Here is an 18,189-nt window from a genome sequence, read left to right as displayed (position 1 = left end):
CTTTGGTTTGCATGTGCCATGCTATGGAGAACAGCTTAATCTGTTGTCTACGATGAGACCCCACTTGGTAATGAATGATGGAAACCTCATAAGGAGATAATGACTAGGAAGGCAATTTGAGAAAGGTAAATGTGCTATTCAAATGGTGGGTATTGCCATCATTAGGAAAATAAGGCTCTGCTTGAACTCTGAGTTGTTACTGCATTTATTTTTATATATTTTATGCTAACTAGATATCAAATGTGGAAGAGGATGGCTTGTTTTGTCAATTCTTTATTCTAGGCTAGACGGCCATTATAAGAGTCAGAGTGATGGGCTTGGCAACCTCCCAAGATTGCTTCCTGTTTTTTAACATCAAACGCATGGTGGGTTGTTCACAAGGACATTAGGAGAGTATCTTCCCGTAGTAGGAATGAATCTGGCTTAGGTATCTGAGTCATGGGTAGTGAGGATGGTAGGAGTGGGGGTTATCTGTGATTTTAGGACAAACTCTTTAATTAATTTGTTTTCTATTTCACAAGTATTTATTGCAGGCATATTTACACAGGGGGGAAATTGCCCTTGTTCCTGCCCCATATGTAGCTTGTAATCTAAGATCCATATTTTCACTGGAACTGATAAGGTATCCTATAAATATCCTACTACTTTCCTTTCTTTTCTTTTTCTTTTTGCTCTCCCTGGTACTCGTCTTCTTTATCTTTTCTTCTGTCAGAGAGACAGCCTTCACCCACCAGCCTTATCATCAATTACATAATTTCAAGCTGTGTTTTCTTACATTTGACTCAGCTCCCTGACCGTTTCCAGATATAGCTCAGTAACCGCTGAAGCCGGTAAATTGGAACTTGTTGTGAATCCAGCTTATATGGAAGCCTGAATTTTCCATTCAGGAGACAAAGTACTGATCTAAAACTCTCTGTGGAGCCTTCACAAACTAAGTCACTCATTTCCACTCCACTCCCTAGCACACCTAGGTCGGGGGAAGAAAATGAGCGTGTGGTCCCAATGGACAGTAATTTATGGATCAGGCCTTATCCCAAGCCCTTTCCCCTTAATTGTGAGATCCCTTCACTTCATTTTCACTGGGGTTTATCTTTGGAAGGATAATATAGAACCCAAACTATTGTCCTATTTCTTTATACCCTTTTAAATGTCACTTCCTTGAGAAAAATGAGACAAAACAAACAAACAAAAATGTATGCCCATTGATTCCTTGGGGCATGATACCTTTGTTATTTACAAATTTCAGGTAGTCACACCTGTTCTTTCACTAGTTATAAATTACATAACCAGCCAGTGAAAGAGTAAAACCTAGTACTTTAGTGGAACTAGTCTAGTAGTTTGAGGATATATACCATTGTATAAAGAATTATTATTCCTTATTATTATACGGAAACACAACAATTTTTCTCTAGATCAGTATTAAGTGGAGCAATAATTCTTAATCTTTTGAGGGTCCCAGATAAGGAGATGAATGTTATATAACCCCACCCTGGAAAAATGCATTTATGTACATATGCGGTTTTGCATACAGTTGCAGAGGGTTCAAGGATCCTGTGGTCTATCAATGGAATATCTAATGATAATGAAGTCAGAGTATTATCCTAGGGAAATATAAAATTGTAGATTACCCTTCTGCTTACCAGTTCCAAGATAATTAGACATTTTCACCTAAAAACTAAAACCCAGGGCCTCCTCTAAATATAGTAGCTGTTCTGTGAGCTAGCAATATAGCGTGGTATTGGGGAAAGGACTTTGGAGTCAGACATAGTTTTAAATCTTAACTCTGCTACTCTGAAGCTGTTGGCAAGTCCCTTAACATCTCTGAACCTCAGTTTTTTCCCCATGAGCATAAAGTAGCTAATAAAACCTATTTTTTCAGATTCCTAGAAATATTAAATATATAACTAACTTCGGCAGTCTTTAAACATTTATTGATTTCTGATGCATACATTGCAGCGTACTGGACACTGAGAAAATTAAGACGAAAAAGAAAGAGTCCCCTCCCTAAAGGAGTTTTGATGTTCATGTTTACCGAGCACATATGCTGGGTGCTTTGCAAACGTTAGATTCCTCTACCAGTGAAAATGATCACCTACTTGAAAATGGAGAGTTTGGTGGATGTGTTCATTCATGTGGCAGTGGGGAGGGGAATGTATGAAATAATGGGATTAATTGTCCCATTTTTGTTGCTCTTAGAAGCAGAGCTTAATCTATTTGATATTAATTTTCTTAAGTAGAAACATGTTAACCAATTCATTCCTGCTTCTCTTTTTTCCTCTTTACCCTGCTCCTAAGGAGAATGCCTCTGCTATGAAGGTTACATGAAGGACCCAGTACACAAGCATCTTTGCATTCGGAATGAATGGGGGACAAACCAGGGGTAAGTGAGGGAATGGCAAGCTAGCCGGTTCCCAAGATATCACCTCTCTCTTACACAGAAATGACGTGGAACGACTGTGTGTAGAGGAATAGAAGTGAAGGGTGGTTATATTCTGAACAGCAAATGGGTAAAAAAAAAAATGTCACTGTGCATTTCCATATTTATACCATTCCAATGACGTCCATATCATTTTTTTTTCATTTACGAGTAAGGAGATGATGCCTCTGACTCGCAGCCCCACAGCCTCCAGCTGGGATCTGAAAATCAAGCTGTCCCTCTCTTCCTTTTCACACCACTGCCAACCATGAGGATTCCACAGGCAGAACATAGCTGATGATTTTGTTGGAGACACGCAAAGCCATACAGACTCCAGGGTAGCTCTTCCAGAGCTTGACAAGCTTTGCAAGACTGACATGAATAGGAACTTGTTTTCACCAGCACTGTCAGCACGGGTGAAATGCAAAGACTCAGAGAGGGCCATGCATTGAATAAGATAGTATTTTTGCCTGATCCCCCAATTACTATTTCTCTGTAAGATCTTTGCTTTCCCACAAGCACACATAACTGGGATAAAGTAGTGGCTTTCTCGATTGCTTTTTAAAAGGACTTTCTACTTTGTTTTAGATGTTGAGAGCTTGCTTTCTGCGTTGACTATGTTGTGGAGAGGGCAGTAGGATAGAAGGTTCAGGACATGCTAACTATTAATAACAATCAGTGGAACAGGACAAACTAGAAAGAAATCAAAGCAAAAGGCATCTTGGTATCATAAACTGGACTGCAAAGTAGATTTGTATTCACATCTGACAAGGTGGGAAAAAAAAGAAACTTGCATAATTTCAGGCATAGCTCTGGAGGAAGTGCATCCCTGAAATCAATGATCAGCCCCTTCTGTATGATTCTGGTGGGACTTAACCTAGGATACTGAATGTAGTTCTGGGCCCCTCAAAGGAATAAATGTGGAGACAAATGGGTGAGCGTTCGGAGAAGAGCAATAAAAATGATTGAAGAGCCCACAAGTGTGATTTATGATGAAGGGCTTGAAGAACTCAACTCTGAGAACTTGGCCAGCTGATGACTAAGGCAAGGCATGATAGATGCCCATAGATGTTAGTAGAGGGCAAATGTTCTGGAACGGGTTGAAGTTGAGGTATAAGGGCAGGACAGAATGAATTTAAGAAAAAGAAATCTGAGTCTAGGTCAGCAAGCCTTAGGGAGTCGAAATGCTGTGAACTTTTGCCGTTAGTGAAAATGAAGGATTGCTCAGTTTGGACTGAATTTTGGATTTTACCAGAAATTTAGAGAAAGGGCTTTGTATGAGAGTAAATACACATAAATGGTCCGGTTTTGTTTTTTTTTTGAAAAAGTGTTTTGAAAGACTGGTGGGAAGGGCAGGAGGCTTAGGTAAAAGATGTTGATAGTGCTGTGAATAAAAAGCACCATTGGCTATTCAAAGTCTGCTTATCCCTTATCCCCCTTACTCTCTTAATCACTGAAGTATTTGCATAGTCACTGGGGAGGCAGAATTTCAGCTTATGCTATGGTCTTGCTGAGATTCTCGGTTGACCATGATTCTTATTGAGAAAAATATTGTAAAGGGTGATGGATAACCACCTCTGTATGTCTTGACCCTCAAACTTGCTGCTGAAGAAGAACTACAAAATATCATTTCACTCTTTGCTTGGAATGATCCAGACTGGCTCTCTAGTGATTGGATTTGCTGGTTAATCTCTCAAGCCCCACATCTAATGCCTTGTAGACAGATCCTGCAAGGATGGACCTGACTTCACTTGGTAATTGCACAAGCCTTCTTCATTCCCTCTGGCTGTGTGTAGAGACAATTTTAGGATGTAGACAAGAGCCTCGAGGGAAAATGGTGGAGGCCCCAGCATTGGTGTCATTTAAAACAAGACAGGCTAAAGCACTGAGTTACAGACTGACAGGAACATTAGCCCCAGGAAATAGACAAGGAGACCTAATCTGTCATTTCTATCTCTAATTTCCATTATTCTCTGATCATCACTGTCTACAAGTTCTCATTTTGGACCCTAATAAAATAATGGAACAACTGTTTGGAGGGGAGAAAAAGTGACTATCTTGAGAATAATGGAATCAAGAGTGATAAGCAGCATGAGCTTATATACATATTAAAAAGTGCCAGACAAATGACTATGTTTTTTCTTATGAAATGACAAGATAAACGAAAGGTATAAGATGACATACATCTTGATTTTAATCAGGATTCTGATGCCATGTTTCTTTAAATGATTCTCACAAAATTAATCAAAATTGGTTCAAACATGAAGACTGTCACTTGAATTGAAAACTGCCTGACAGATTGCCAACTAATGATGGAATATTATGGAAAAATCAATAGTAGCCCTGATTGTCCTGAATATTTTACTTAATGTTCCAGAAGATGCAGGTAAGAAGCACATTATGCAGGTATTTATGTTTTTCACTTAGCATTCTGCATTGCATGCATTCAAAGAGCTGAAAATTATTTTGAAGTAGAGGAACCAAATCCTAGATCTGTAAGAGTTACACAAATTCCTTTGTGGAAAATCTAGCTTAAAAGTACTAGAAAAAAAAGTAGCAATAAGCTTTTGTGACTTTCAGAAAAGGAAGAAAATTGATCAAGACAATAATATAAAAAACTACAAATGGGTGATTCTCTGAAACAGAATATTCATTCCATGTGACTCTGCTTTGCTGTCCAGCTTACCTTGACAATGTGCATGTGCACACGTGTGTGTGAATATATGTGTGTAAGCCAGTTTATTTATAGGTATCTTCTCACTACTGTACTCCATCATTTATTCATTCATTCATATTTTAAGCACAATTTTACCACATTACCTATTGTTGGCCAGGCTCTGCTAGTTTGCTATTTATGAGACGATACAGTCCCTATACCAGAGGAACAAGTAGTCTAGATAGGAATATGGGCATATAATAAATTATAGTAATGTATTCTAAGACATAAAGGGTGTGCAAAGGTCTGTGAGATTGTAGTTTAAGGATGACTTATGTGTATATGAAGAATCTGGATTAGGACTTCACAGAGAAGGTGGAGTTTGAACTGTTCTTTTTGACAGGTGGCAAAGGCCATTCTAAGCAAAAAAGAACCACATGTGCAAAGGCATGGAGACATAAGAAACATAATTTTTCCAGGAATGGCAAATAAATAACTCAACATAGTTTACAAATGCTGTTTACAGAGACAGGAAAGGAAGCAGCTAAGGTGGATAAGGATTAGATCTCAGAAGGTCTTGTTGCTAAAACTTTGGACATTAAAGTTCCATGTATCCAGCCATAGAATTGTCAGCAGGAGGGAGAAGTTCCGTGATGTCTGCATATTTGATGGGGTATCTCCTCATTGCATGTTATTTTCCTGGACCCTTTATAAGAAATCAAAAGAATCCTAAAAAATGAAAACAAAAGCATTGACAAGCCATGAAAAAAAGATCCCTTAGTTCTCTCTAGATTTATCTGAATTCTCCAAGTTTAAAATCCTATAGATAAAGACTTTCAAGACCAAACAGCAAAGAATAACAGAGAATTGAGGACCACACCTACAATGGATATGAATCCACGCGTCACAATCTTGATGATTCCAGTTCTGCCAAAAATGCCCAAGGAGAAACGAGGCAGGTTCCAACCTGAATGTGTGGTTCACTAAGCTCACTCAGGTAACAGGACCCAGATGGCAGATTGTACAGATGTGAAATCATTGAATTCAATACACGAGAAGGTCCTATTCACTGAAAGTAAAAATAGCTTCAAAAAGATTTAAACAAAGTCATGGATGACAGATTTCTAATGGGTTATTAAAAGAACATGGGCTGTTTGAGGTTACATCCTTGGTCTTTGGGTTGGCAACAGAATCAATCATTCCCTGCCACAACACAACCCGTGACACTGCCGGACAACATTCTAAGTGTAAAAGGATTCTAACCCAGCATGTGGGTTTACCATGTCTTCTGTCTACTCTATATGAATCCATGGAATAACTCCCCAGCCTTCCATCCCCATGGCTTCACAGACACAGAGTCTGTATTTGATATTTGTTTACTAGGACAACAAGGACAAATTGAAAATTTTCAATCAAAAAATGGAAACAAATGATGGTGGAGGAAACAAGAGAGAGATTGATTTACATGACAATATTAAAGGAGAAAAAACAAATTTATTCATCCACTTTGGAGATTGTTAAGAAAGTGTTAAGAAAGGCTATCATATTGTTTTTTTGTTGTTATTGTTAAATTAAAAACGTACCCAAGGGCCTCTAGATACATTTTTCAGAACACCACCATTAGATTAAATCCATGCATTTGAAGATTCCCAGTAAATAATATTCTGATTTCTTATTCTGGCTTCTCAGACACAGAGGGCAATACCAAGGAGATTCCCCACTAGAGAAATATAGAATGTCACTAGATTTCAGTGCTGAAGGATGATGATGAAGTGTGATCATGAGGTGGGAAGAGACTTGCTATGGAAAATGAACAAGTGTTTCACCAAGGTTTAGAAGCTGTTAGGAATGGTCCTGCTCATCAGAAGTTCTTCTTTCTCTGCCTACTCAGGAGGCAACACACTTACCATGATAGGCATGCACACGTGCACACACACACTCATACTGGCTGCCCTGCCTTCATAGGACCTTTCCATTTCCCCCGGTGCTCACAGTTCTCTCCTTCTATTTCTATAATATGTCCCTATTTCTCAACTTCCCAGGAGTGACTGCTTAGGGATTCTAAATCTTTATATGGAGCAAATGTCTTAAGCCCCAGAATTCAGTTTCCTTTTCAAGCCAAGAATGAAGACTGTATACATTGTGGTTGACACGGACTTGCTCAGAATAGGAGGGAACTTTCTTTTGGTACATACCAAACATTTCCCTAGAGGCTCTGTATCAGGACAATGACCTGAACCCATTGGAGAAGATACCTTTGCCACTGAGTTGAGTATTGAGTAGAGACCAAATGCCACAGGTTATTCAAAAAGACATAAAGCTCATCCTCTCTTATCCTGGCCACCTAATGCTGAGCAAGAACCTCTGCTCAGCTTTTTGTCAATCTTAATGCAAATGCTAAACCACTATAGGGCAGTGACTAGATTGTTGCATTGTAGCTGACTCCAAGCCCAGGTCTTGGGTGATGTTTGGTATTCTTCAACCAGCTCAAAGTCTCTTAGGAAGTGACTCAGATGGAGTCAGACAGCCCTGCATGACATATGACATTTCTACACCTCCATTGGATTTTACTCCTACCCCACCCCCCTGTTTGTTTCTCTATCTCTGATGCCCCATTCACCTTTCTCCAATGCCTCAGACGAGATTTTTCCAGCCAGAGTCTGCTGCTCCTTTATCTCTAGGCGCCTTCCTCCTTTGCCTTCCAGCCCAGACCTCATTGTCTGGGTCCAGCTCCTATCATTGCCTTGCCATCTACAAATGGGATTATCCTCTCATCACTTTTTGTTCTCTCTTTCTCTGTGCCTGCCTGCCTCTGTCGCTTACTCTTTGTAATCATTGTTACTTATCCCTGACAAGAGTTTCCAGGGCATTGTATCTGGGCCTTTATTTTTCTTTCTTCTTTTCTTCCCTCCCTTTTTCTTTACCCCCAATTTCCTCCTCTTCCCCCAGTAGTCAATTGAAATGTGGCTTGTCCTTTATCCCACCCATTCAATGTCAAAACTGATGAAGGAGGTTCTTGGAATTAAGCCTAAAGTTCCCAATCCCTTTTCTCTCTAGAGGGACTGCTCTAACCTGTTGCAGCCCAAACATGGTCCTCTGGAAGGAGAGATGACACTTCCCTGGACAAGCAAGGAGTAATTGAGTGCTTGAAAATGGATCTCCAACTACCAAGTTCTCTTGGACAGGCTTAATGAGAGCACACCCCCAGTTGGCTCTGGGAAAATCTGCATTTCATTATCAGGGATTTTCTCAAGTGAAGATACATTTAACCCATTTTCTCAAAAGTATGTGTTCAGTGGGCTGAGTACAGTGTTACACTGTGTACTTCAGCAAGATGTCTGGCTGAGAAAGCAACTGAGGGCTGAAGCCTCGCCCATGTTTGCTAAGGCAAGCAACCTCTGGGACAAAGAACCTCTCTGTTGAGATCTGACGCCTTTTCTAATTTGCACAGAAGCACTAGATGAGCCAACTCTGACCCTGCTTGTAGTCATTTAAGGTGATGTCCTTTGTTCTTTTCCTAGAAGCAGCTGTAACCTTAGTTACACTGGATGATATAAAGCAAACTATGCCCTAGTTAGTGGCTCCTGAATGACAGTCCCTGGACCAGCCCTTTAAGAATCATCTGGGGGGCTGGGCAGGCCACGGTGGTTCAGCAGGCAAGAATGCTCGCCTGCCATGCCGAAGGACCCGGGTTCGATTCCCGGTGCCTGCTCATGTGAAAAAAAAAAAAGAATCATCTGGGGAGGTCATTTAAAATACTAATTTCTGATTTCTGTCCCCAGTGATTTTAATTTCATTTGTCTGGAACAGGGCCCAGAATCAGCATATTTGTCAAGTTCCACCAAATGAATCTGAGTACAACCAGACTTAAGAATTCTTCATAGGCAAGACTCAATGTCTCCACACCCTTTCAGAGGGCTTGACCTTGCCAGGTGCACCCTCTTCTTTCCATGAAGCAAGAACAGATTTGAGTACAACTTAGAGGGATCCTTGAAGTTTACTGATTGAGAGATGGAAGGATAGAGCGGTGAAGTGACTTGCCCAAGGCCACATAGCTGGAGCTCAAACTTTACTGTAACAGCTGGTATTGGAGATAATTCATTTGGGTAAATATTTAAAAGATAATGCAATATGATGAGCACAGTCAGAATTATCTGTTGTAAATTGGAGGGTGGACATTTTGAGGTCCACCATCTGTTTTTCAGCATCCCCTCTCCCCCTCTGGACTGAGGGGACTCACCTTCATCCTATCCTTCCTTCCCCATGAGCAGCAAGCATCTGAAGTCCACCTCCAGTGCTGCCTACCCTCCATAGGAGGGAGGAGGCTCTAGCACACTGTTGTCTTTGATGAGTCCAGTCACGGCACCAAGAAACTTATTTTAAACAGTGCTGGGGGTGGAAACACTCATATTTCCTCCAACATGACCACCAGGGTGAAAAAAAATCAACCTCAATTTACCCTCCCATCTGCTCAAGAATGGAAGATAAATTGTTTCAATTTTATAAAAAGGAATGTTTTATATCTTGCCTATACTTTACAGATAGTGTCCTGAATTTATGTATTCCACTGAATGCACAGATATATTCCAGTAGGAATGCTCACTGGACCTTCAGCTTCCTTGGGTTTTGGCCTAAAAATACTATGTTTGAGAATGCTGTCAGTTTTCGTGGCTTTGGGGATCCTGGCTATTTATATTTTTTTTCCTTAAAATCAATTAAAAATGTTTCATTCATTGCCCCATGCTCAGAGAAAGCTACCATTACCATTTTGGCATATTTCCTCCCAATTTCTTTTTCTATGCACCAGAAGTTTTGCTGCCAACCCCACTCCTCAGTTCTGTATACATTTTTGTTCTCTTTCCTAAGTCTGTGAAGAACATGTATTACTTTCATAGTCAAAAAAGTTGGGGGGAAGTGTGAAAAAAAAAGCTTTAAAAGTATTCTTGTGACACTTATTTTGGAAATTTTTTTACCATGGGGAAATGTCTATCTTAAAATCCCCAATTATAACCTGTTTTCAGAGAAAAGAAGAAAGTAAGACAGGGTATAGCTTTCAGGCCAGACTCCGCTGTAAACTTCTGTGTAACTCTGTGTATAACAAAGGGCTGTCTAAAGACTAAGCAGTGACCCTCACATTCAGTACAATGTTTCAAGCAATACAACTTCACTGTCACTGAAAAGTCTGAGCAGTCCCTCATTTAATGCTAATTAATAGCTGTCATTTGTTAAGAATGTCAGTACTGGGAACAGAGCTTGGTGTTTTTTGAATGCTGTCACTTATCTCCATATCATCCTACAAATTATATTTTTTACATTTTTATTTTAATGCAGTTTTAATGATATATATTTTATATTCACATACCATGCAACATGTAAAGTGTACAATCAATGGTTCACAGTATCATCATATAACTGTGCATTCATCATCACAATAGACTTTTTTTTTCCTGTTTTGGGAAAAATAACATGTATATGAAAAAGCAATAAATTTCAAAGGACACTGCAACAATTCATTGTAGAACAGATTTCAGAGTTGGGTAAGTTGGGTATGGGTGACAATTAAATTTTAGGTTTGTACTTCTACCCCCTCCAAGACACTAGAGATTAAAAGGAATATCAATATAATGATTTAGCAATCATACTCATTTGTTAAACCTTATCTTCTGTGTATAGCTCCACCACCTCCTTTGATCTTTCTCCCACTAATGATATTTTTTAAGAGCAGAGAAATTAGTGATGTTTATTCCACCTATAATTTCTGTGAAGGTAATTTCTATAAAAGTATTTTGAAGGTTTTTTTCTTCTTACGCAAGTACTTTAGATCCTTGTTTGAGCACTCATACCGTAATTATTTTTTCCTAATTTTTGAAAAAGTTTTATAGAAAGAAAGCATGTAACTGATAGAAAATCTAGGAAAAAAGGGGCTACAAAAGAAGAAAATCCAGACCCTCTGAAGTGCCACCCCTAGTGGAACTCATGGCGATCTTTTGTTTTGTATTTTAAGGCACAGTATTTTTTTTTTTAACAAAACAGCATCATATTTAATATCTCTGGCATTTTTTTCCCTACCATCTTAATACTTGTTTTCCATTTGTCCTGTATGGTCTGTTTCTTTAGTTCTCCTTCACTACCTTCTTTTGTATTAATCCAGTATGTTTTATTAGTCTATTATCTTCTATTTTGTTTGTAGTTTTATGTCACTATATTTTTATGGTTACCCTAGAGATTTCAATATGCCCCTTGACCTACTCGAGACTACCTGAAATTATTATGATACTTTTACTGTTTCCTAATAAAGATGTAACACCTTACAATAGTTTAATTCCATTTATTATCTTCTTGCCCTTTATGCTACTGTTGTCATGTATTTTACCTCTATGCACATTATAAACTCCACAAGCCATTGTTGATCTAAGCAAAAATTTAAAAACATATATATCGATGTCTTGCTTTTTCATATATTTAATATATGCATGTATGATATATGTATATACAATGTATGTACAATGAGCAATGTACATATGATTATTTGAGACTCAGTAGTAAGTTGACCAGAGTCACAGAGTGGTAACAGAATCGCCCAATGCCAATATCTAGGCTCCTTTCATTAAAACATGGTGCAGCTCAACTATTGGAATCACTTTTTCCTTCCCTCATGGTCCCCTTCCCACCAAGTTGATTAACCTTTTAACTAAGAGTTTCTACACTGAGAGTAGCACCATTGGCCAACTCCGAGATTGGCTTTCAGATGGAAGACACCTAGATGCAGAGCGTCCCCAGGCTTCCGTTGCACGTGACTGTGAAAGGAAGTTCTCAAGGCTGTTGTGAGAAGTTCTCATAGCTGCTTGAAGCTCTAATGCCCCACTAGACCAACGAGCTCTAGAGGTGGAGGACTCCCCTGGGGCTTCCCAGACCACAGTTATCAGCATAAACTGTTTATACCACATTGGAAGGCTGGCTTTTACTGAACTGAGTGCTAGCCATTGTCAATGGCCAAAAATGGGGACATATTCCACGTTAGAACCTACCTGGAGTTGAATTAACACAAATATCAATGAACACTAGCACTTTGTACACTGTACTCAGCACTTCCTGTTCCATGTCCTTCAGCTATGGTCATAATAGCAGTGGTAGTAATACTGATAGAAATGCTAGGTGACATTTGGATTGTCCTTGCAATGCACCCACCGTCCTTCTGGGGACTTTGCATGTACCTACAAATTTAATTCTCATTTCAACACTATGAGATAAGAATGATTATTGTTCCCATATTACAGGTAAGAAAACTGAGGTGCATATTAGTTGGTAAGTGGCCAAATTTACCACAGTTAATAAACAGGGATAGCAGGATTTGAAAACCAGAGGCTATATCTTAATTGGTAGGCAGACATGTGTTATACAAACTGGTCTCCCTGAAGATTGTGAACCTCACTGAGGTTGGTTTGTAGTCGTTCTCCCACAGTGCCTAACACTGCAAAAGGACCCCTAGTGTGGCATGTGTTGCAAATGAATCTATTGAATGGTATAGCAATAGTGACAGCCCCACAGGCAAGAAAAGAGAATCATGGTCCCCAAAATGTTTCCGTGAACTTTCTCTTGCCAGATCCCTCAAGGGATTCTCTTCCTGAGAGTCTCAAAAAGAAACAGGAGATAGGATTGCAGTTCAGACTCGGGGCAGGGATTATGAGTGAAGACTTAGATTAAAACATTAACAAATGTTTGGGCTGATCTCATCATTTCCTTCAGGAGGATAGAGGCCCAGGGAAGTGGCATGTCACTCAGGAGACCCAGCTGGAAACATAGAAACCATAAAAGCCATTGGTTGCTGCCCAGTCCACATAAAAAAAGTACTTAGGTTCATCTTGTTGGGGGTGCAGGAAGATAACTGTTCATAGGGGGCAGACATCTGTTACTGAGTAGCTCCGTGCTGTGGCTAGTGCAAGGTCATGCCAATGGGGTCAAACCCAAGATAGATAATTTCTGATTGAAGGCATGGCAGAGCCTGTGCCACTGACATTATCACCTTTGCCCTTTTCTGACACAAATGTAGGAGAATAAGAAAGACCATAGTAAGTCCTTGTTATTGGCAAAGAGTTCAGAGCACTTGTTCACTGGGTCAGGAGTGGCATCTCCTTCATATTTGAATCATTTTCCTCAAAACTTGGCCTAGGAAGATAGTAAGCTGGGACATGTGTAGAGGTTTTTCTTCCCAGATAGAGTTTGATATTGTTTCAGACTTCTCTTAATAGTCATGGTAACACTGTTTCATACTAGCTAGGAGGCTGTGGATCCCTCACTCCCAAAAGGGTTAGTATTGATCTACTCACATTTTTATCTTTATGGGACACAGAAGAACCTATTGGAAAGAGCACAAATGTGAACTCAGACAAATTTAGGCTCAAATTTCATTTTTGCACTTAAAGCTCTGTGTTCTTGCACTAGTTCTGTACCCTTTTTGAGCTTCAGTTTCCCCATTAGTAAAAATAACAATAGTAGTATCTACTTCATAGTATTATTGCAAGGATTGCTAAGAAACCTTAAATTAACAATGTTGCACAGGGTAAGAGCTCAATAAATGATGGTGAAAAGTGTCCCCAGTGATTATGTTCTGCATTGGCTATGCCCTTGTTTTATGTTCCTTGAACTTTTATCAAGTCATATAACCTTACTGCCATCTGGCAAGTTGAGTTTAGAACATTCCACTTCTAGAATATAAATTCCAAAAGGGAAGAGATAATGTCTTATATCACTCCCTTATCATACCCTAATGCACTGCCTGGTGCATAGTACTTGCTGAACAAATTTAGGAATGTGTCCATTCTTCTGTGGTCTTCGTAAGCAATACCTGAGTGTCATGGTCAGGTTCATGTGTCACCTTGGCCAGGTGATGGTACCTGTTCGTCTGGTTGGGCAAGTACTGGTCTGTCTGTTGCGATGAGGACATTTCATAGAATTATATCATGATCACGTAGGCTGCATGCACAGCTGATTCCATTTGTAATCAGCCAAGGGGAGTGTTTTCTGCAATGAGTGATGTTTAATCTAATCACTGGAAGCCTTTTAAGAAGGATTCAGAAGAGACAGGCTCTCTTCCTGCTTTGGCCGGCGAGTCTCTTCTGTGGAGTTCATCCAGACCCTCCATCAGAGTTCTCAGCTTCTCAGGCTGCCTTACGGATTTTGGACTCTACATTCCCATGGTTACATGAAACACTTACATAAATTTTATATTTATGGACATTTCCTGTTGATTCTATTTCTCTAGAGAACCCTAACTAATACACTGAGAAAAATAGTAATGGCTTTCTTTCAAGTATTACCAAGTTTGGAGGCAGTTTGGAGAGTACTTACCCAGAGCTCTGTTTTCTGAACCTAACTGGATCTTTAGGCTATCTTATGAGAGTGGTGAGTCACCTTATCCCTATTTTCAGGAATTTGGAGTAAGAATATCAAGCTAATCACAGACAATTCTGGACACTCAGAGTTGGAAGCTGACATCAAGGTCCTATCATCCAACCTGCTTCCTGAAACAGGAATCCCTCCTCTAGCCTTCCTAGCAAATGGCCACCCAGCCACCATTTGAATACTTTCAGTGACTGGGGCTACAGTATTTTAAAAGATAGGTCATTTTAATGTTATAATGCAGATTCTTAGAAAGTTCTTTAGGCTGAGCCAAAATGTTTTCCTGCAACTTTCACCTGGTTAGACAGCTCTGTCCTTTTGAAACAGCGAAGAATTTGCTGATTTTCCTTCCTCTATGCTCAGACCTACCAGCTTATATAGTACCTTTGTATGGATCAAAAAATGGGTTCATCTGATGCAGAACATGGGATGGATGTCCATGAGTGAACAGGATCATCATGTACCAGCCAGCTTCATGTTACTATTTCAGATAATCATATAACTGTGTATAGGGTGATCTCTCCACTAAGCCTTCTCTGAATATACCTAATTCCTTCAACTTTTCTTTAGATTATGCAATTCCTGGATCTCTTAAAGGATCCCGTTAGCTTTCTTCCTCAGTTTCTTAGTTTGTCATTATACCTTTAGACTGTGTTACACAGGACTGATCAAATCACCCTTTAGAAGTTGCATGTCTGTTTCTTGTCATACCTTCAGTGACCTTCTCCAAGTCACTGATGATATTAGTGAGAATACCATTGAGCCCTGCCCCTGTCAGAGAATTTCTTGCAAGTGGATCTTGACTCTTTAAGTGAAACTTGTTGGTTATACTTGTTCAACCACATAAGAATTCATCTAAATGTACAATCACTGAACCCACATATTTCCATCTAGTCAGTATAGGAGAACGTTTCAAGTGTGTGGCACAGAATAGGAACTCTATAAGTTTTCTAAACCTGTAAATGAATGTCTTGCTAAAATGCAACAAGTGACTTCTGTGCTACTCCTTGAAATTCCAACCTAGAGCTGTGATCAAAAGTAGCTATGAGCTTAGCTTAGGCACCCCACCCCCCGCCTCTCTTGTTTCTGAATCCATTCCCTCTAGCTCTTAGAGGTCTTTACATTCGTATCTTTAAATGGCCAATCCTTTTTCTCTAAAAAGCACAAAACTATTGAAAGTTTGCCTCTCCACTCTCCATATTCTTTCTGGCTCTTCGGCATCCTTTCTTCCAAGCCATACAGCCTTACGTTGTTTAGTCTTACCTTATAAGGAGTTTTAGCGATGGGCCCATACTTGATAAGTGAAGGTAAAATAATAATAACAGCTAATATTTACCGAGCGTTTCCTCTGGCTCACTTCTAAGAGTTCTGCATATTTTAATCTTGTCATAACTCTGTGAGGCTACCCGTTTTTATAAATGAGGAAACTGAGCCACGAAGAAGTTTGCTAACTTGCCCAACAGATACTCCTATAAGTGATATAATAGAGATTCTAACCTTTATTTGAATGTCTAGCAGTCTGACTACATCTGTGTACTTGTTGCTCATGGTACCACCTGACAAGGAAGGCAGCGTGCTCTGTGGAAAAGCAGCTTTAATTTGTGTCTTGCCCCAACCCTCTATACTTCCTCCTCTGAAGTGCAGAGTGATGTCAGTCAGACAATTGAGCTGGCCATGGGCATAATGGTCAGGTGGGTGAATTTCCCATTCCAGGAATGCCTAAGGCCCAGTCTCTCAATCTTCCAACTTTGGGGGATTGAGCTGGTGAATTCATATTCTTTCCACTGTCAACCACTTAATGGGATTTTCCTTCCAGGTTCCGGGAACATTTGCACTTTGAACTAGGTCTGTGGAGAGAAAGTGGAGTTTGATCCAGGAGAATGAACTGCTTCTGTTGGGATATTTCCAGGTATCAATGAAACATATTTGGAGAAATATTTAGGGGTGCTTCCTGGGCTATGAAAGTGAGGGAAGGAGATCAGTGTGCCATGGGCTCCTTTTATGGTGCTTCAGATGTTACCTCATTTAAATACCAATAGCTAATATTTATTGACCACTTTCAGTGTGGCAGGCAATTTGTCAATGCTTGATGGGTATTCACATTTTTCTCCTCACATTTTGTAGATGAGGGAGCTGTGGTGCAAAGGGGCCAAATAATCCAGTAAGAATGGAAGGAGCTGGAATGACCCCAGCAGTCTGACTTGCAGTCCAGGCTCGGAATCTGATGTATGGAGACTAGTACAGCCACCACGTGCCTCTCAGCATAGGCCCCTTCTGACAAAACAGTCCCAGAATTCTCTCCCAAGCCAACTGAATGGCTTGCTTTTGACCACACTGACCTTTTACTTTCTCCCTTCCCCATTTTTGCTGAGGCTATTCCTTCTTTTCCAGTTCGTTCCTTTCCTCCTAGTTAATTCTATCCATTCTCCAAGGTTCTGCTCAAATATCTGCCCATCTTCAAAGCCTTTCCCAATCCTGCAACTGAAATCCTCTCTTCCCACTTTGGGCTGCTTCAGGCCTCTGACTCTCTGCTGGCAATTGCCACATTATGCCTTGTGTTTTTTCTCTCTATGTACCTGTCTTGACCCCCTACTAGACCGTAAGACTTTTGGAATGAGGACTTAATTTTGAGCCTTATTCTCAACTGCTTCGCTCATAGTGGCTGCTCAATCAAAATTGAATAACTACTTTTGGTAGGATTTCAGGTATTATAAGAAATGGACAGACAGGGAAGGTATTTAAGTTGGGAGCAGGAAAGAAGGAGCATCTTGATGCCTCTCCCATATTTGCTTCCACTGAGGACCATCTCTGTGCTGGATACCCATAATAGGTTACCTAATTAACCCTCACAAAAGCCTTGTGAAATCAACCCATTTTACAGATGGAGAGCTTGAATATGGGATCAACATCCAAATCTTGGCTCTACCCACGTGCTAACTAGATGCCCTTGATCAGATTACTTAAGGTCTCTGTGCAATATAACTTCCTCTTATGCAATAATAACAATATCTGTAACTTTACTTCATAGGGTTGTAGAGAGGAGCAAATGATGCAATATATGGAGATCAAGAGGTCCTGGCACATGGAGAGTGCTTGATGATGCCAGCCTGAGATGGTCCTTCCACTAAGAACCATGCAACCTAGCATCAGGCATCATAACACATGTCAGGGAGATGATTTCCAGGGGAGAAGGCTTGCATCTATATTTTAAAATCCATCAACTTTGACCACTGATCCATGGTCCCTGGCCAGTCTGGAGTTTTGGGTTTTTTTTCTTTTTTTTTTTTTTTTGGTTTTTTAACTCAGCTCTTTCTCTCTGCTAGCATCAAAGTATCATCGTAAAAGACATATTCCTTTTCTTCAAAAGCGTTGTCTCTCCATTCCCCAAACTGTGCTTTCTACTGGGCAGAGGAGGGCATATGTTGGACACACTAGCCTAAACTTGAGTCTCTTGTCTAATTACACTGCAGTCAGATTTTCCACAGAAGCCCCTGGCATGGCAGGATACCCTCTTTGAAGTCATTCGTCTTCACAGCAGGGGGTGCACATCATCAAAGACTCTGTTTCCCAGCAACCCCTGCTGTGTCCTGCGCACCAGAGGATTGCAGAAGGAGAGTGAAAGAGAGACAGAGAGAGCCTACAAGTGTATTAAGTCTGCCTTACCCTCCTCTGGCCCTGAACCAAGATTCCTTTGAACTGTCACCCAGGGAGAAGGCTA

General features: G+C 40.1%; 1 protein-coding gene across 6 annotated transcripts in view; it reads left to right on the top strand.

The window, feature by feature from the left end:
* ASTN1 (astrotactin 1) overlaps window positions 1-18,189 on the top strand; it is a 325,640-nt gene that overhangs the window by 154,683 nt on the left and 152,768 nt on the right. For 4 of the 6 annotated variants that reach the window (XM_077157088.1, XM_077157090.1, XM_077157087.1 and 1 more), the window contains exon 8: window positions 2,296-2,380. In XM_077157088.1, coding sequence (XP_077013203.1) covers window positions 2,296-2,380 — 85 coding nt within the window. The remainder of the gene's footprint in view (window positions 1-2,295; window positions 2,381-18,189) is intronic. The other 2 variants (XM_077157091.1, XM_077157089.1) reach the window with 1 other exon arrangement.

Source organism: Tamandua tetradactyla, chromosome 4 (assembly GCF_023851605.1).
Source record: "Tamandua tetradactyla isolate mTamTet1 chromosome 4, mTamTet1.pri, whole genome shotgun sequence".
NCBI classification, from domain to species: Eukaryota; Metazoa; Chordata; class Mammalia; order Pilosa; family Myrmecophagidae; genus Tamandua; species Tamandua tetradactyla.
The sequence above is the reverse complement of the archived record's forward strand: the minus strand, read 5'-3'. Positions and strand labels throughout refer to the sequence as shown.